At 46.0% G+C, this 20,890-nt stretch overlaps 1 protein-coding gene across 3 annotated transcripts in view; it reads right to left on the bottom strand.

Annotated features, from left to right (window-relative positions):
• LOC125305362 (serine/threonine-protein kinase 3-like) overlaps positions 1 to 20,890 on the bottom strand; it is an 84,917-nt gene that overhangs the window by 19,552 nt on the left and 44,475 nt on the right. For all 3 annotated transcript variants that reach the window (XM_048260042.1, XM_048260043.1, XM_048260044.1), the window contains 2 exons: positions 12,809 to 13,034; positions 6,421 to 6,596 (listed from right to left, as the gene is read on the bottom strand). In XM_048260042.1, coding sequence (XP_048115999.1) covers positions 6,421 to 6,596; positions 12,809 to 13,034 — 402 coding nt within the window. The remainder of the gene's footprint in view (positions 1 to 6,420; positions 6,597 to 12,808; positions 13,035 to 20,890) is intronic.

The following is a 20,890-nucleotide window of genomic DNA, read 5'->3' as shown; positions in this document are numbered from 1 at the left end:
CGGTACGGCAGCAGCAGCACAGCAGACAGGAGAAGGCAGAGATAAGAAACATGCTTGCACTCACACTCACACACCGTCATGCACACACACACACACACACACACACACACACACACACACTCACGCACCCACACTCTGCCATCATCAATCCCTGCCGCACATCGCCAGAGTCATTTCGCTTAAGTGGAGAGCCAGTTCTGTGCATATTCTGGTAATTGGGCCAAACACGCCCGCGTGCATCCCAAGCCACTGCAGGCGAAGTGCTGGAATCAAACGCCTTTTGATTTGGCATTTATCAGCCTGCGTGCATCTGCGTTGGCCTGCTCCTCGCTCCTTTCCCACCTGAATTATTAGCCGTTTGATCCAACTCCGGCAGGCGCCGAGCCATGGCAGATTCATGTTGTATTCACACACACAGACACACACAGACACACACAGACACACACAGACACACACAGACACACACACACACACACAGGCTCTGTAAGGCGAATTCAGCTAGAGGTACAAACATGTCACTCTGCTCAAGTCACCATTTATGCCTCAAACTGCAGAGAAAACCGACTTGAAGTGAGTGAAGACTGAGCATAGGGAGGAAACATCAACACCAGGCCATTAGGGAAAGGTCAAAATGCTCATCAATAATGAATATCCACACATCCAGGCAGACACTACACCACAAGAAACACCTTAGACCAGACAACTATGAGCAACTGCAAAGAAACTAAATTACAACATTGTGTCAACGAGTATGTGGTGGCACAGCACTAATGTCCACCATGTCAAGAGAGACAAAATAATGTCTGTTTTTGTGAAATGACAACATGGAGGCTGGAATCCTCCCTGAATATGGTAGGGAATATTAAAGAGGCATGTGGATTAAAAAACAGTAGGATTTTAATTCTGACCTTTTCTGAGAGAAAGGACGGAGGGAGTCAAGGCCCTTCTTGGATTCGTAAAGGCAAATAGTGTTTGGATGAAGGTCAAGTTTGATTGAGAGTGGATTTTATTCATTCGGACGGGCAGTAAGGTCCACTTCACACACACAGGCACACACACACACACACACACACACACACACACACACACACACACACACACACACACACACACACACACACACCATGAGCAGAACTCCTTAAATCTCTGAACTCCTGTGAGGCTTACAGCAAATAGAAATTGTGCAAAAAGAATCAACTCCTGATGACACATTTTCTGGCTAGAACATGAAAAGACCTTTTTGATCCGAGATGGGGTGTTCATATACACTACACAGCATGAAGTTAAGGCAACAGAACAAGTCCAACACACACTATAAAGGCACTGCTTCAGATGACCCCTTCCACCATAGCACAGACTAGGATAGACCCAAACATAACACAACACACACTTAATTTCATCTACAATTACTGTCTCAACAACAAAGCAACTCCCCTCTGATCATCTCTTCACAGCTTCTAAGGTGTGTGTGGTGTGTGTGTGTGTGTGTGTGTGTGTGTGTGTGTGTGTGTGTGTGTGTGTGTGTGTGTGTATCCCCGTCCATCCTAAGCACAAGGGTCAGAATGGGAGTGCCACTCTTGGACGATAATGGCAGGCTTTATGAAGGTGAGTCAATAGCATGGCCCCACAACTCCTCTGCAAACACTGATGCAGCAACACACCTCTCAGCTATCTCACAGAGGGAGAGAGAGAGGATGGAGGAGAGGAAGAGAGAGAGAGAGAGAGAGAGAGAGAGAGAGAGGAGAGAGAGAGGGAGGGTGGGGGCAGAGAAAGAGAAGACAGAGAGAGAGAGAAGACAGAGAGAGAGAGAGAGAGAGAGAGAGAGAGAGGCAACAGAGGCCATTTGCTCAGCCCCCTTAGGTGCAATGCAAACATCAGCAGGTCAGCTCTTAGTAACTATGGCAGCACACGTGATGCATGAGAATCACACTCAAGTAAAGCAGAGCCAGTGGACCATCACAGTACTGTATGTGGTGTGTGTGTGTGTGTGTGTGTGTGTGTGTGTGTGTGTGTGTGTGTGTGTGTGTTTGGTGTGTGTGTGTGTGTAAAAGAGGCTGGTACTTAAAAGCCACTGCAACTCCAATAGGAGTGGGTAAACGTCATAACACAGTAGTCTAGTGTTAACTGCCAGACTATAATTACACATCTCTGGCCAGAGTGACAGTTGGGGTTGTGGTTCGTACACAAGCATGTCGTCCGTTATCAGCTCTTTGCAGGTGCTGCACACGGTTTAGCTTACTGATAATTAGCATGTCACGCTGAGCCCAATGGTAGGTGATAACAGTGCAAGAGGCACTCTGTATTACACGCTGTCATTTGGTGTTGGCTGGCAGACTTGGAGGAGTTCTAACCAGGTTGCATTTTTGAGTTTGTGTTGTGAGTGAGGCAGGCTGACTGACAGGCATTCTCCATCTGTCTGGCCATATGGCGTCTGTTCATTATGGTGACACTCTGTCAAGGGCTCAGAAGCAGCGGAGCACATTGCTGATATTTTTGTTCCCATTCTGTCTCTGGTAGTCCATCACTGCACATGCTATATAACACTGCCTTCTTTCTGTCTCTCTTACTCTTTTCTTTCCTTGGGTTCTCAGTAAATCTCTCTCTCTCTCTCTCTCTCTCTCTCTCTCTGAATCAAAACAAGTCAAATAATGCTTTATTGGCATGAATGAATGAAGTCTCCTGCCAAAGCTTCAAGTTTGAGACTATAGACCCTTTCAAGAGAGTTCCATTATCAGCATCATAGTTGCCCTCACAAGACTTCCTTTTCAACATTCCATATGTTATCTTAATGCAGAGGAAGTAGATTGGGGCCCAAATAGAACATTCAAGCATTGTTTTTGTTTTTATTGTTGAAAGGGTCTATATGGAGTACACATTATAATATAGATTTAACATGCATGTTTTGATAAGATGCAGCCTCTCTCTCCTTTCTCTCTCCACCTCTCCCTCCCCCACTTCACCCTCCTCTCTCTCTGCGCTCGCTACTTGACAGCCTCCCTTCCTCCTTACCAGCCTCTCTCCAGCCCTCAGCACCCATGATGGCACTGATAATTAGGCACAGGGATGAGAGGAGAGGAGAGGAGAGGAATGGATGATTGGAGAGTGGGCAGAGGCCGCGAGAGAGCCAGCACTTGACAGCAGGCCCAGGGATAATGAAGAGATTGTTTTTGGAGGAGGAGGAGGGAGGAAGGCAGTGTCTGCAAGAGAAGGGGTGTGTGGGGGGGGGGCGTTCAGATGACGGACCGCAGCTAGGTCCCGGTGCGACGCGCGTTCCTCGGATATGCACCAATTACTGGCCTCCGCTCCCCCACAGCGGAGAGGAGTGAGTTCCCCGACCGCCCCACTTCAGGCTAATTTAATAGCCGGGGGAGCTCAGAGAGCCAAGGCTGCCCAGCTCAGGCCAGACAGCGCGGGGCGCGGTGGCAGCCGTGCTAACCGGAGCTGACAGTTTCTCATTTCACCAATTTGGTTAGAACAAAGTGGAGGTGTCTGCTTTACGGAGAAGCAATCCAAGAAGGCTCTATATTACACACACACACACGCGCACAAGGCACACCTGGGATTGAGGTCTTTGAAAGGAACCCAAAAATGAAGCCTTGTCTTATAAAAATGCTATAAAAACCAAGAAAAATATTTTAGGATATGCTTGGTCTAATTTCGAAACTGGGACACCACTTTGAAGCACCAGTAAATCAAATTTAGCTCTTTCGGAAATCAGCCGTGGCACCTTTCAGACATCAGTGAAGAGGGTGTTTGGTTCTATTTTGGTAGCACTTCCTATATGAAATGAGGCCTTCCCATGGCAGCACAGGTCTCTGTGGATTGGTGTCGTGATGAGGTTGGGGTGTGGTCAGGCTCCTGTGTTACACCACATCTCTGGACAGACAAAAGCTGACACAGCCTCCAGTTTGTCTCGCATGGACTCCTTCTCCTTGTCTCACATTTCCTTCTGTCATTCTCTCTCTCTCACCAATCTTTTCTCCATCGTTCTCTGTCCATCCATCTTCCCCTCCTCTCTTCCAGTCTTCTCTTTCTCTCTCGAAAAAGGACTTGATAGGTTGATATGTCTTTATTGGAAATTCTAATTCATCATGAGGATTTGGATAATCTAATGCAGTATGTGCTTGCAGTTGCAGCTTGCAGAAGTTTGAAAACTGGTTCAATTAACTAGTGTTTTTAAATTCTTCTCTCTGTTTCCCTCTCTCTCCCACCGTCCCCCCTCTCTCTCTCTTTCCCTCTGTCTCCCTCCATCTCTCTCTTCCTCTCTCTGAAGTTTGTCGTTGTCTGTTTCACACTCAGCAGCCCCCCCAGTGACTGGACCAGGGTTCTGAGTGTCCTTGAGCGCTGCTCAGGCCCCTGTCAGACACACGGCTCTGAGAGGGATCTTTCTCAGATTAGTGCTGATCCTTCACGCATGGCGTCTCGGGTCGTGGGAGGAAAGATGGCCACCATGCACGTGCTCCCCAGACTCCCCTTGCATCGATGAACACAAACGACTGGCTTCTGGTGGACTGATGTGCAGCTGCCTTTTATCATGCATGCACACTGGTCTGCTACGGCTGCTTTGATATGCAAGTGTTTGTTCAGTGTGTGTGTGTGTGTGTGTATATCTGTATCTGTGTCCGTATGTGTGTGTGTGTGTGTGTGTGTGTGTGTGTGTGTGTGTGTGTGTGTGTGTGTGTGTGTGTGTGTGTGTGTGTGTGTGTGTGTGTGTGTGTGAAATGTAAACCAAAGACAATCACAAATGATCAAACAAGCTCACATGCATCCCATCATGCTTTGAGTGGAGACAGACTGAGAGTCTTTAAAATGGCTAAACACTTTGTTGTTCCATTTCCAATTGAATCAGAGACACAGTGAGTAGAACACTCATTTGATTTATTTTGAACTCATTAGGAGAATGCCACTCTTTACTATTCTATTCCATGTTGTTGATGAGATTCTGTGATTCTGTAGGATGTTCATAGAGCTCTACAGCTGCTCTGTATGCTGTGGAATCTCTCCCAGACTAAAATGGATCTGGCACTGGTTCCCCAACCTGGTGCCAGTCCTGACCCAGAGGCTTCGTCCATCTGGACTGGCACCACAGCAGGCTCCTCAGAAACCTCTTTAACCTTAGCCTCTGGGTAGCACAGAACAGAGTTCTAGACTTGCTCTTGGCTGTACTTTTGAAGGCATTACAGGCTCAATGTATCTGTTTTGAGCCAGAAGAGGAGGAGAGAGAGAGAGATGGATAGACAAAGAGTGAAAGAAAGAGATAGACCTGAGGCGAAGAGCAAAAAAGATAGGGAGATGAGAGAGGAAGGGAAAGAGAGGGTGAGAAAAGAAAGGGAGAGAAAGAGAGAGATGGCTAAAGTGGGAGAAACACCAGAAGCCTCAGAGATAGCACTGTCCACAGTGTGCCTACACACACTGCTAAACTAAACAAGCTAAACCAAATCACTTGACTGAAGAGCAACCACATAACCATCACCTACATAACACCCCAACTACCCAGCACTACAATATATACAACCCCAGGCAGAAATTATGGAATCATCACTCTTGGAAGATGTCTAAATTGCCTTAAATTACTACATTTTTGCTAATTTCTTAAGCTGTGCTTCACAAAGCTAGAACGGTCATCTGTTACAGAAAAATAGTTTTGAGGAACTTCTGTGATTTGTTTTCTAAAAAATAAAACAGCTGAATGAGCTGAATGAGCTGAATAAGCGGTGATTAAATCATGTTTGCCAGGGGTTATACAAAGCTGGTATAAAGATTGCTACTTATAAATCAAAACATAAAATAATTACTAAGAATTATGAATATACATATCTATTCTTTTTGTATTGTACTTGTTGTGTTTGTCTATTCTGTTTAATTTTTGCCAGGCTTTTAATCATAACCAATCAAACCACAATGAACTATTCCTGGAGGTAAATATATATCCCATCTGATTTAGTTCCATTCCTTTTATCATCATCATCATCATCATTCATCATGCACTATGTGAGAGACAGACATACCATACCATACTGTTTTTATATATTGTTTTTAAAATATGTTCTTTTTCTTGTTTGTCCAGCAATTCTATTATGCTTACATTCTTAAATAACAAGCAAAGTTATTGCACTGTTCAATCCCTGCACTGTTCACTTCAAAGCACTACCACCATTGCACACACTCTACCATAGCACCTTGTCATGGTCAATGCCTCACATGGTCAGTCCATACCAGACCTTTGTAATCACTTCACATGCTTTTTCATATTTATTTCTGAGTGATTTTTATGTATGTGAGATATATGTGTGTTTGTTGTGTTTAAGCTGTGTATAAGCTACTGGATGCCTACAATTTCCCTCGGGATGAATAAAGTATCTATCTAGCCTGATGGAAAAATCTGCTGGTGGCCTGATTGAGACACGGGTAAGTACTCACAAACTCAAAGTTGCCATCCTGGGGCACTTTCCAGTTGTCCGGGAAGATGATGCCAGTGATGAGGTACGACTCCCGCTTGACCTGGGTGTTCTTGTCCTGGGCCTTGACCTTTGACTCCTGTTTGTCGAAGTAGTCCATGAACGAGGGTCGCAAGGGATGCTGGGAAGTGATGTTTCCTGTGTGTGTGAGAGAGAGAAAAAATAATAAGCGTTTAAACTTCTCCCCAACCTACTGAATCATTGTGAGTGTTACCATGTCAACTAACCTCTTTACAATTTCAGTGACTAAATACATTATTTATATAAGCATCTCTTTCTGTGTCACTCACTCTCTGTATATATATCTCTCTCTAACACACACATTTGAGATCATTCTAAAAACCAACAGTTGCTAAAATGAATATACACCCACTACATTTCCAAACATCACAAATGATTGGATGGAAATGGCATGGAATCTTGAGAACATACATTTCGGCATACTCTAAGCAGGAAAAAGTTTGCTTGACCTTGACAGATGAGTTAAGAGTTATGAGAGTGGTGTGTGTGTGTGTGTGTGTGTGTGTGAGTGTGCCTGGAGAATATTATCCCTGGTGGAAGCTCTTCACACAGACGGTTGACTGAGTCCAGCAGCCCACACACAATCCCACACACTACTGCCCACTTATAGGTAGGTACACACACAGCTCCGACCGCCCACAGCCTGTGTGTGTGTGTGTGTGTGTGTGTGTGTGTGTGTGTGTGTGTGTGTGTGTGTGTGTGTGTGTGTGTGTGTAGGTACACACACAGCTCTAACCGCCCACAGCCTGTGTGTGTGTGTGTGTATGTTAGAGGGTGGGAGAGCAAGTGAGAGTACATGTATGTAGGTGTATGTGTGAGCACTTAGGAGAAAAAAGATATAGCACGTGTTTATGTGTGCACCTGTGTGTGTGTGTGTGTGTGTACATGTGTGTGGTAAAGTTAGGTGAGTTGAGGAGAGAGGGTGGGTGAAATATAAGTTCCAGTGTGAACTCCACAACACTTGAAACACTCCACAGAAAAAAGGAAAGCTAAGTTCTCAAAATGAGTGAAACAAGGAAAACATGTTCTTGATAAAAAAAAAAAACAATCAGAAGGAAGTAGAGCTCACATTTTTCATTCAGATTTTAGTATGATCCATATCATGGAGTAGGACAGTAAAGACCTTTCCCCTCATTAGGAGAGAGACAAAGAATTCCAGTTTAAACTAGAAAACATCCTTCATTGTTTGCCAATAAATGAGACAAATAAAAAATAAAAATTCTGTTGTCTTTTTTATCTTTGATGTTCTCTGTTGTAAAACTTCCTAGTCTACAAAGACAGCCTACGTAGCTCTTCACAGCAATATCCCATTTGCGGATGCACCCCGTTATCCGGATCCGCTGCAGATTTAATGGGCCCCTGCTAGGCCCCTTCACCAATTTCATGAAAATCTGACAGGTCGTTTTTGTTTAATCCTGCTGTCAGACAGACAGGCAAACTAATAAACAAACCACGAACGAAAACATAACCAACTTTGCGGAGATAATTAGAAAAAAAAGACGAGTCAGTGGACAAACCTCATCCATGCAGTATATATACTGAAACAGGTCTGTACTGGCCTCGGGCCACGTATGTGCCAGCGCTGGGCTGGAACTGGGCCAGAGCAGCTCCACAATCAATCGTAACCAAGGTAACCACCCTAAAGAGAATTTTGTGTTCCGAGAGCTCAGAGGGCCATAAGACACCCAGCATCCTCAATGTCTTCCAACCAGTTCATAAGTACGTGTTCAGATGGGCCGGGGGACATTTGTCCAATTTCCCACAGCAGTACTCAGCTGGGGCCTAAATACTCCGAGGCTCTCTGGGGCACGATCTGGCTCTATGGCTCACCCAGTCCTCTTACATGAGCACAAGTCTCAATCAGGGAGCCACGTTATTGGGGGGAAGGAATAGGAGGCTCACAGGTAAGCCCCAATGGGCTCGTCTGCTTCTGTGAGCCACTCCAGTGCATTTCAGAGGGAACACAGCCACCCACGTCTTACATCCTCGACACACAAACGTCAGAATGGATTTCACTGGCCACGGGGGTATAGTGGACAGACAGTCACCACTCCTTTGGGTCGCCCTTTTATGTATTAGACTCTAACCCAGACAGACAGGAAGGCAGGCAAGCACACAGGCACACACACAGACAGACTGACAGACAGACATAGAGGCTGGCACCTTTTGTTCCAGTCAAGCAAGCTTTCTCCAGGGGGCAAGGGCGATGGTCCACAGACGCACCCACAGACAGACTGACAGACAGACAGGAAGGCAGGCAAGCACACAGACACACACACAGACACACACACAGACAGACTGACAGACAGAGAGGCTGGCACCTTTTGTTCCAGTGATGCAAGTTTTCTCCAGGGAGCGAGGGCGATGGTCCATTTAACTGGCTGACTCTCCTCAGAGAGAAAAAAATCTGTCATTACTAAACTAGACACAGACACACTCACAACGCCCGGATAAGAAAGCCTACATGTTTAGAATGTGAACTAAGATGGCTTCCATTCCAGCCCAGTATAAATCATGAAATCTCCCTCTCAGTCAGGACATGATGCGTCTCTACATCTCACAGCGAGCAGCTCGCCACTGCCTGTGCTCTCTCAGCAGAAACACAAAGCAGCATTCCAAAATGAATCACCCATTATCACCTGTGTCTCTCCATTTTCTACGCCTTCGCTGCAAAAAAAACGACACATTTCTTGCACAGCCTGTTTCACACTCTCCTCCCTGGGGTCACATCTTACAGAGTCTTCCCACAATGCAGCATGGCATATGGCGCTGGGATGAAAGAACACGCCTGGTTCACCTGGCATGATTGATCTGTCTTTCAACATGGCCATCTCCCTCTCTGCTCTATACACATCCATAACATAGGGATTTCAAAAGTAACTGATCTGTCCTTCATTGTCTTTTAAGAGAGAGAGAGAGAGAGAGAGAGAGAGAGAGAGAGAGAGAGAGAGAGAGAGAGAGAGAGAGAGAGAGAGAGAGAGAGAGAGAGGGTTTCAACTCATCTGAAGAAAGGAAGAAGGAGAAGAAGAAGAGGAAGAAAGACCCACGTACAGGTGTGGACAAGGGAGGACAGGCCAGAGGTAGAGAGTGAAAGAGCAAGAAAAGAAGCAAGTGAGATGAGCTACAGAAGAAAAGACAGAAAAACAAAAAAAGAAACATAATTTCCTATCCCTAATTATTGCATTTGCAGTGACAGACCAAAAGTTGTGTGTCTGACGGTCTTGGAACAAAAAAGTACATGTGACACAGTGTACGCCCTTGTGTACACACTCTGGTCACACAGTCCAAGTTTAGACAGGCTGGAAAGAGGTGCGGTGCCCATCTAGGCTGGTGATGACAACCCCTTATGCCCATGCTGTGGAGCTGTGCCAGGCTGTAGCTGGATGCGGAGCTGACGCAGTGCCAACTCAGAGGGGGTGCGTGGGGGGGGGGTGAGTGTGTTTGGGGGGATTGCTGGGTAATAGTGGCAGCGTTCCTTACAGCCGGAGGCCGCATCTCCTCTGGAACGGAAGATGTGGCGCTTTGGCTCTGTTCACTCTCCCCGGGACCAGAACATCGTATATTTTCCCGTGCTTGGCATCGCTGCCAGCCTCATTTCACCGTCTCCGATGCTCGCTCACGAGTCAGACCTGTGCAAGACTCACCTTAACCACCCCCATACTAAAGCACTTTAACCAAGAGAGAGGTCCTCCAAGGGTGAAAGGGTTTCAAAATATGTCTCATTTTACATTTCATTATTTATTTACATTTGTATTTGGGTTATTTTTACAGTACCGACTGTGGCTTTAAACCAAACACACAGCAGCACAACCCTTTCCATTTGAATGGTATAGCTGCGATGCACTAGAAACTGGTGCCTGCCGTGTTTCCTCTCAGCCTTTGTAGATCAAGGGGTGAGAGGACGATACACATCTGCGGAGGTTCGTCTGTGTTTGCTGGACTCTGCATCTGTATTTGTCAACATATGTGTGGTTTGGTGTGGTTTGCTTGCCTTATAAACAATTCACTCTAACAACAGCCCAGAGACAGTGCTGTCAGTTACAGATGTGCACACTGGCAGACCTTCACACATGCACACACACACACACACACACATCTCTGTGATTTTCATCTGCAATGAAAATCCCCCAAACCTCCAATCCCAATGAAATGAAAAGCCCAGCTTTGTGCATCACCTTTGTCCAGTGTGTGAAAGTCGCAGTTGTAAACAGAATGGGTGGTAATCGCCTGACCGGCCCGGTCTGAGACTTCAGCGCTACGCTGCGCTCCTTTACGGGCCCGGCTGGCCAGTGAAGGCTAAAACGAAGGACCAATGAGCCACCCCCCTCCTCAACCCCAGGTGCACAGTGGAATCAACCAGCATGTGTACTACAGATGTTTAGGACCGGTCCATTTACCACGTAAAGAGGGGGGTGAGGGGGCAGTTGTAGGTCAGGGGTAGAGGCTCCAAGACTGGTAATGTGTTTAAGATGTATGAGCTGAAGTGGTAATTCTTCATCATGATGGTAGTTGTTAATTTTTGTCCTATTCACAAGCACTGGATATTTTGGGAGGATTATGTGACGTGAATTTCTTAGCATTGCTTAAATCCATCTGGGGACAATAGTGAATTATCTGGTTTGACAAAATGATTAGTCTGGTTCTGCTGAATTCAGACCAATGTATAATTACACACTGTCTAGTCTTAAGCCTCACACACTGCCTACAAAGTTCACCACTGCACAACGAGAGAGAGCTGTGCCACATACCAGCAACAGATTTGTGTCTGTGTCAATGTCTGAGAAACAATCATTTGTCAGGATGACTGAAAACACATGTTCCTATGGCTTCCTATGGCTGAATATTTTTAACATTCCATAAATATAGTCACAAAGGGAACAAACAACTACAGAAATAGGCAGGTTTGTTTAAGAGAGAACAGCTTTCAACTGAATGCATCAGCTTGTGATGTGAGAATAAAATTAAATGTAAACAAAGTGCAGGAACAGGAAGAGGAAACAGGACACAAAGCCTTGAAAGTCATAAACTGCAGTGACAGAAATCAGAACAGGCAATCATCTGAACACGTTATAAGGGGACGCCAGTCAATTAGCACTGATTGTGTTTAAAATATTCCTGTATTAGCTATGGCATAATCATATTACTTTTTGAGTTAGTCTGTCTGCATCCATCACAGATGGAAATAGGGGGAGAGGATTATAAAGAAGGGTCTCCATCATCAGAGTCCATGTTGAGATTAAAATGGCTAATACAGTAATTAAAGTTAATGCAGCCCTCGCTCAGATGTCGGAGATGCACTGTCTGTGTGCCAACGCAAAGCACTTGAGCACATCAAAGCTAATCTCAATGGGCACTCCCAAGGGAATGAAGACATACCAAGGTGGGCATGAGGGGGAAACAAAACGCAACACTGCCACCTAGTGGAACATAGAATAAAACCAGCTTGTGCCCAGTTTACATTCCAGTACATTACATTACATTTGGCTGACGCTTTTTTAACCAAAGCGACTAACAACATGGTAAACAGTAAGTGTTAGAACAATTCTCACAATTTTAGGACAGTTTAAAAAAAACATTAGAGTACAGTAAGAATAAGTGCGTCGGTGAGTGCTGTTTTTAACAGTTACTTGATATTTAATTGAAATAGGTACATTAACATAACACATTTAAATACAAGGAACAAGTTTAGGGTTTGTGAAAATCTATACCAATGACAAACAAAAATTGTTTCATTAGTATTTCATATATTACCTTACAAACAACAAGCAATGCAGGGAGACTCTCATTAATGCTCAGTGCAAAACATCCAGGTGGAAAAACCCCTTATAGGCTGCTATACAATAAAATGGATACATCTTATTTATCTTCCGAATTCATTCCTGTCATGTTGAACCTCCTGTGAACCACTGGCCATGATAAGAGACCAGCGGCTGTGATCCTGTCCTAAAACCTCACTGAGGTGTTTGGCTGCTGTTTTAAAAGACAGGAGGCCAACTAGAGTGCCACCTACAGGCCTTGGGTGAGAAAGCACTCTGTAAACAACAGAATGGACATCAATAAAAATCTACTTATACAGGGTGATCTCCCAGAGTTGTCTAATACTATATAATACTATATAATGCAATATAATATATACATATCTTCATACAACCAAAAAGCCTTCTTATGTTCCAAATGTCACAGTGAATGTCATGGTGATTAGATGAGTGTGTGTGTGTGTGTGTGTGTGTGTGTGTGTGTGTGTGTGTGTGTGTGTGTGTGTGTGTGTGTGTGTGTGTGTGTGTGCATGCGCATGCGTGTGTGTGTGTGTGTGCGTGTGTCTCACTTACTCCTTGTGGTGCCATTTTCGTCTCCCCCCTCATCCTCGTCGCTGTTGATCACCATGGTGCCCAGGTTGGACTCCAGTGTGGCGCCACCGGGTTCCATCACCGTCCGTCCCCCTTCACTGGCCGTGCCCGTCGAAACCGCTGCTGAGGTCCGCACGGTGCTACTGCTGCTACTGCTGTCCAGGCCCGTCTTCACCATGGTGTGGGCATCCACCTCCACCTCCTCCTCCTGAGAAGACCAAACACAGAGGAGGAGAGGAGGAGGGCTGTCATACCTGTCTACAGGACATATAGTCCTGTGCAAAGTTTTTAGGAATTTATCTTAATGCATTCTTATCTAGCGTCTGAATTAGTGTGCCAGATTTAGGTTTAGTATACTGTATGTCACTAATTAATTAATAAGTAAAAGCTATTCATATTATCAATTTGAAATGAAAATCACTTTATCACATCATTGTTTAAATCTTTTGCACAGCAATGTACCTTCAAGGACATACAAGACGTACTGATGGTTCATGGAGGTAAAATCACTGGAGTTTCCATATGGAGGGTTTTATGTTATGCTTTCTGTGCATATTTACATTTGCCAGACCAAATATAGATGCCATTTATAAACAAATCTAAGGAGTACATTAAAGTTGCAACGTTAGCCTCTACTGCTACACATAACCATACACACTGGCACACATGTATCAATTAAAGGTGCAGTCAGCGATTTCAAACCCATACATTTTTTTTTTCACATTCCGCAATCATTTCCTCACAATCTGTTAGCGGCCCATTCCGTGAGTACACTGTACATAAAAGCGGGCTCTGTGGGTAGCCCAGGCTCTGAAAACTAGACACAAACAATGTGAGGGCAGCCTGTCCCCCAAACCCTGTGTGGAGTTTCTCTAGGAGTGCTAAAGGTAGGAGTGAGCTACCTCTCTGGTATGTAAACATAAACAAACGTGACTTTCCGAGCAATCGCTGACTGCACCTTTAGGATAAATACAATAAAAGCAAATAAATAAGAGAATAATTTTAACATTCCATAAACATAAATATTCCAACTACATGTTGAACAGCATATCGTCACACTCCCCTAGAACACCATCTGTGTGTGTGTGTGTGTGTGTGCAGTCATGTTATTACAGTTACCCTGCCACTGAACATAAAGTGTGACCAAACAGCTTTTGTTCCCAACAGTGAGTGGCAATTGGTTTTTAAAAAACACCCTGAAGTCTGTTTCTCTGTTTCTCCTCTCAGACGCGGTCACGGTGAGAAGTGCCTGCGGTCAGGACAACACACACACACACACCCACACACACACAGGGCGGGAGAGTGTGTTTGGAGCAGCCGAGGAGAGGACATGCTCCCTGAGTCGTCGGTCTGTGCAAACATTGCCTCAACGCTTTTCCATGATTCCCTGTCTTTCGGAGACAGCCAAGTGGGGACGCGGGGATGAGGTCTTCCATAACACTTTTAGTTCATGAAATAATATCCCTCAAATGTTCCCGTCTGTTTGTGTGTGTGTGTGTGTGTGTGTGTGTGTGTGTGTGTGTGTGTGTGTGTGTGTGTGTGTGTCTGAGTCTGACTGTCTGACCGTACATGCGTCTGTGTGTGCATTTTGTGTCTATGAGTATGTTTGTGTGTACGTGTTTGTCTGGGTCTGTGGTTGGTTGTGAGCTCTCCAGGGAGATGCCTGAATCGCTGCATTCAATGAGTCGCAGCTCTGCCCTGTACATGACATCTTCACACACACACACACACACACACACACACACACACACAGAGAGAGAGAGAGAGAGAGAGAGAGAGAGAGAGAGAGAGAGAGAGAGAGAGAGAGAAGGGGCAGCTATGTTGTGGCCAGCTTCACACAGACGCTGACTGCTTGCCCATGTGTCCATGACATCAATCTCATGTCTGCCTCAAAAATTATTGTTCAGGAATCCCCTTCTGACCTTCATATGCCCTTCCCCGCTCCCTCTCTCTCTCTCTCTCTTCCCCTCTCTCCCATTCTCCTCTTCTATCCCTCATTCTCTTTCTCTGAGTTTTGAAGACTGTCTTCTGATCTCTCTCTAACGACCTCCATTTCTCCTCTGTGCTTCCCTCCACACATTTTCCTAATGAGAAGTGTACACTGGAGAGAAAGTGGCTGCTGATTGATTAGCGGCCTTTTTGGTCTCTCTCTCTCTCTCTCTCTCTCTCTCACACACACACACACACACACACAAGACCACACACACACACACACACACTAGCTTTAATGTGGCAAGCCACTGTGCCAAAGCCCACGCCCAGCATGCCTGGCGCACTCAGACACTGGCGTCACCCCCCAACGTTAAGCGCCAGTGGAGATGGGTGATAGATGGATGGATGGACGGATGGATGGATGGATGGATGGATGGATGAATGGATGGATGGATGGATGGATGGTAGTTGGGCGCATTAGTGCAAATGTCTGCCCCCGAGCAGGGGCCGCCGCCTAATCAAGATGTCCTCTGAAGGAGACCGGGCAATCCATCTTGGGCTGGGCACGAAACAGGAGGAGGAAGAGGGGCATATGTATGATGTATGCGTGCGAGTGCATGTGACTGTGTGTGACTGTGTGTGTGTGTGTGTGTGTGTGTGTGTGTGTGTGTGTGTGTGTGTGTGTGTGTGTTTAGGGGAAAAGTATTTGAAAAGCTTGGATGAGACTTCAAACACAACTAGATGAAGAGGAAAATGGGAAAAAGAGTGAGATAAAAAAGTGTGAAGATAGATGGAGTAAAAGAGAGAGACAGACAGACGTAGGGAAGGGAAGAAACAGGAGAGCGTGGTGCTGGTGGTGGCTCAGTTTAAACAGAAGAGGACATGGACGAGTGACAACGAGACGACAGCCATCGTGCCAACACACACAGCGGCCGCGACAGAGGAGACGCGCGGCTGATTGTTGACATTTCACAAATGAACCCCTCCAGTGAGATCAGAGTGTGTGTGTGTGTGTGTGTGTGTGTGTGTGTGTGTACGCACTGGGCAGGTCTATGCTGCCATGGCAACATACTGTATATATGAGATATCAGTGTTTAAATGGGGCTTTGCATTGGATCACAGGTGGAGTAGACTCCCCAGCACTGGCATGGGTGTTGTGTGGCGTGGCGTGACCTTGAGGGGGTGCTAAATGGCCTCTGTTGTCCATGGCCACCACCCCAACCCCCCCCCCCCCAGACGTGGCCCAGTTAAATCCCCTCATCCTCCATGTGAGGGAAAGAGAAACAGGAGGAGGAGATGCGGCTCATCGACCCCAACAGCAGCAGCAACCACCCGGTCTGGGGGTCTAGGGCTCTGGGGTCTGGGATGTGTGTGAGGGGGTGTGTGTGGAGAGACAGTGGGAGATAGAGAGAGAGATTAAAGGAAAGAGATATAGCGAGAGAGATTAAAGGAAAGAGGAATAAAGTGATAGAGTAAAAAGAGAGGGAAAGGTGCAAGAGCCTTAAAGGAGAATTCCGGTGTGATATTGACCTAAAGTGTATTGAAACATGATACCGAGTGTGAACGTATGTCTCATAGCCCATCTCGGCTTGATCAGATTCCAAAAATAATTCAGTGGAAATGCATGGATTCCAGTTGCTGCTACTGGAAGAAACTGGAATCCATGCATTTCCACCGAATTATTTTTGGAATCTGATCCCTTGTCATACCTGTTCATTCTTACTGCTGTTCGATTTATCGCGGACTAAATTCAAGATGGCTGCAAACGCTTAAACTTGGTGAAGATACTGTCTGTATAAATCGCCTTGTAAGTAAACTACCAGTGCTTTTCAAAGTTCTCAATGTCTCGCTTTAAATGTCAGGGCCCTCGAAGTCTACCAATGAAGTGTGGAGATACATTGAGCCTCGTAAATGGGTGTAAAACAGTGATTTATTTGCAGGGCTAGCCCGATGCAAGCACCACTATTGAAAAAGCTGTTGGTAGCATCGGCTAACTAGCCCAGATTTTGGAGTGCAGGGGACAAGCCGAGATGGGCTATGAGACATACGTTCACACTCGGTATCATGTTTCAACACACTTTAGGTCAATATCACACCGGAATTCTCCTTTAAGTAGAGAGGGGAGCTGAGACAGAAAGAGCCGACTGCTGCGAGAGAGATACTATCAAAAAGACTTAGAGAGAGAGCGAGAGAGAGAGAGAAAGGCGATGATACAGGCCACTGAGAGACTGACAGAGAAAATTGTGCAAGAGAGGGGGTGTAGGGGAGGAAGCGACAGACAGAGGAGTATGGCCAGTGAAACACTCCCAGCTACACACAGTTATGCCGGGAAACAGAACATGTTGCTGTTCCCTCCACTATCGACCACATTGCTCAGACAGCCTCCCACACCACTAATTCACTGCAGCTAGTTAGTCACCCCCACGCTACTACTATCACTTACGGTCCACTTCCTCCTCTCTTCCAGGGAAGAGTGGACATGAAAGACAGCTGGGACTGCGACGCAAGAGCTACAGACGTGACGTAAATTCTCCTGGCCTCCACCGGCCTATGAGTAATGCCTCAAACATGCCCCGAGTCTGTCCAGCATTTGGGAGGCACTGGGTTGGTGCAGAGTTTACCGGTCAATCCTGTAGAACTCTTCCAGTGTTTCCTCACTCTGAACCACAGGGGTGTGTGTGTGTGTGTGTGTGTGTGTGTGTGTGTGTGTGTGTGTGTGGGGGCGGAGGTTGGACCGGGGTCAGTTTCAGCCTGTTACACGGTTACTGGGAAGCGAAGCCCTGAGACATACATACGTACAGACATAGGTGGAGGAGGCAGCAGTTAGGGTTTCTCCACACAAACAATCTACTGTTCTGTGCAATCTAGCGATGGCCCTGCTGGGATACGAATTCAATTAGGCCCAGCAACACTGCTCTGTGATTATGCTTTCAGGTTCCCCCACAACCCCCACCCTCTCAACCCCCCCTTTTTCCCTTCCAGAGGTTAAAAAAGGAAACATTTCATGCTAGAACAGTCCAAACTACTTCCACGCATCCTCCTCACCGATCCTATCGCATTAGGACGCCTGGGCAGCGATTCGAACTGGCAAAAGAGGAAACCAGCTCCATATTGTCCCTAATTGGCCATTTCCAGAGGATGCTTTGGTTTGTGAAAGCCACTTCCAGGGTAGCCACCCCCTCCTCCTTCAGTTACTCACCCCCAAATCCCCCAAACATTCATGGACTCCCTCCCATCTCCTGAAACACGCCGCCGCTCCATATGCACCTTGAGGAAGCCGGGACTTGATTGGCCTGTCCCCACTGGCATGCACTGATTGCAGGAGACACACTGGCCAAACTGCAGCAGAAGGTGGTGGAGGAGGAGGGGTGCTGTGCTTTACATTGCTGAGGTGAAACCCAACAGGCTGCTGTATGGCCAGGACATCAGAGCTTTGCTAACCTAAACCATGTATGGGGCCCAAACTAGGGCTCCGTTACCCCTTCCATTCGAGCTTGTTGATTATCTGTCACCTCCAAAATGTCACTTGCCACTGGCAGCCTGTTTCCCTCTCGCATGCAGATTACAAGATAAGTGATGGCAGGCAATGACGCACATTAGTGCAGTGCCCTCGTCTTCCCCCCCCCCCGATTAATCGGCTGTTTAATTAGGAGGTGAGAAATTGCAATGCTTGTCCCAGACAGGGCACTATTTCCGACGCAGAATGCTAGATAATTGCCGTGCCTGTCTTAAGTGTCGACTACCATTGAATTAGGCAAAGGGTCAGTCACACTATCAAAGTCATTATACAGCGACCTTGAGTTTGAGAAAGGCACTATATAAATAGAACTTATTATTTTTAATTGTTTAAAGGAGCCATGTGTGGATGGAAAACACACTGACAGGAGTGGCAGAAACTACATACACATCCATACAGTCTACAACTTTAAAGGTATATTCATTGTAAAGAACTGTTTCCTTGGGTTATTTGAATAAGGGTAGCTGATGGCCTCTGGCCCAGAGAGGGGGAGAGACTGAGGGGGTTTGTCTCGGTCTGGCCCCGTCACAGCCACTGGTGCAGGGAGTCAGACAGGAGACTGGGGTTCATAAAGCCCTGGAGCTCTGCTGGAATCACATTAACCTGGGCTCTGAATACGAACACGCACACACACCACACACACACACACACACACACACACACACACACACACACACACACACCCTCTGAAAACCTTATTGAAAACACACCTTTCAGTTTTACACCTTCAACAGACTTCTAGAGTCACACACAGACACACACACACACACACACACACACACACACACACTTGGAGGCACACAAACATAGCTTGGTGACATGGGACCAGGCCATTAAGTGCCTACAGATTGCAATCTCATGCCTGGCTATTGGGTTTCTAGCTGCAGGTAATGCACTGATGTGTATCAAACATGATGTAAATGTCAGCTTACCAGCAGAGCTTAAGTGTGGACGACATTGTTCCAAGGACCCAAACAATGGCCTATTCACAGCACTCCAAATGCAACGGCTGGCGTGTAACCTGGTACGGCCACAGACCTCCGCGGGCCGTGAGGAACACACTCTGAAGCCAGCAGTGCCCATTTCAACACAGCTGACTCCCGCCATGCCATACCCCATAGACACCTCGGCAGGTGATGACAACTGGCAGTCCAGTACCATTGCCCGAGGGTCAAGTGTCTGCGGACCAGAGGTCAAGGAGGCCAGGTAATTGCTCCCCAGTGTATCTATTCCACAACTCAAAACACTGTGTGAAACCATGCAACAAGCTCAACTCCAGCACAAGGCTGGTGTGCTCAGTGTGCAAGCTTCTCAGGCTGCTGTGAAAGGTATCAGGTGTTAAGGTATCGAAAGGTGAAAACAACAATGTTTTAGAAAATGTAAAATCTGTAGTTTAAATTTTCATGGTTTTTAAAACAATTTTTGACACAATTCAGTTGAGAGAAATGATCAGGCATTCAATCGCAAGACTGGAACAAGGTGTAAATGTATTAACATCTGCTCTTGACAAAAAAAGTCATATGTGAATATCTGTGAGGGTATTCATGCAGGGCATTCCTGCAGTGAGCAGGCCTCTTGCCTTCAGGACACTTTGCAATGAAACACACCGAGGGCACGCTGACTCGTACCATGCATCAGTTAATAAACACTTATAAACGTTATTTATTTGACAGAGTTTATTCCTACATAATTATAGCCTGGTTAGCACGCAGACCTTTTCACTAGTAATTGAGAGTGGGTCTGGAAAAGGTTCATTGACTTACAGCAGGGGTGTAACTAGCAGTGAAATTAAACTTAAATCGGTGCATTATACTCTTACCAAATCGTTTCAGAAGTGTAGCAATTTACTCAATCCCAAAGAAATACACACCCATGCCGGATTAGCAATTGTATTTGCGCACCTGGGACATTGGAAATGGGCTTCAATGGTCTCTTGGCCAGACGGACCTGCTGAGCAAATCCCAAATTTGCTGAAATATCATACGGATATTCCCAGGCTAACATAATTAATGAGAACAGGTACATTTTATAATAATACAAAAATATGATATTAGCTCTTTGCTGTAAGGATAGTTTAAAACAAGGAATAGTACTCTAAATTGTAAATTTTTCATCAATGTTGCTGGACATCCACAGAACCAATTCCATGTGTTCTGATTTGATGATCATGGCAATTTGCCTACTGGTAATTCAAATCAGAAGATTGTTGCCCAATATGAATGGGAATGTGCCAGAATCTCAGGAACTCAGGAACATTGCTCAGCAAACTTGCTCAAAAGGTTGCCTCAGGAGCTCTGGTGCGTGATACACAAACTGGACTTCAGCACGGAAAATATTCCCAGGCCTGATTCTGTACGTCAAACATCAACTTGCACACACACACATCAGTGCATACACACACACACACACACACACACACACACACACACACACACACACACACACACACACAAACACGAACACAAAAGAAGCACACACAGACAGGACAGAGACAGGCTCAAGTCAGGATATGGAGTCTAAATGGGGGACTTGAGAGCAAGGGGTAGTGAAAGTCCCCGACACACTTGCTCTCTCACACACACACACACACACACACACACACACACACACACACA

The sequence above is a fragment of the Alosa alosa genome, chromosome 13 (assembly GCF_017589495.1).
Source record: "Alosa alosa isolate M-15738 ecotype Scorff River chromosome 13, AALO_Geno_1.1, whole genome shotgun sequence".
Lineage (NCBI taxonomy): Eukaryota > Metazoa > Chordata > Actinopteri > Clupeiformes > Clupeidae > Alosa > Alosa alosa.
This window is presented reverse-complemented; position numbering and strand designations above follow the sequence as displayed.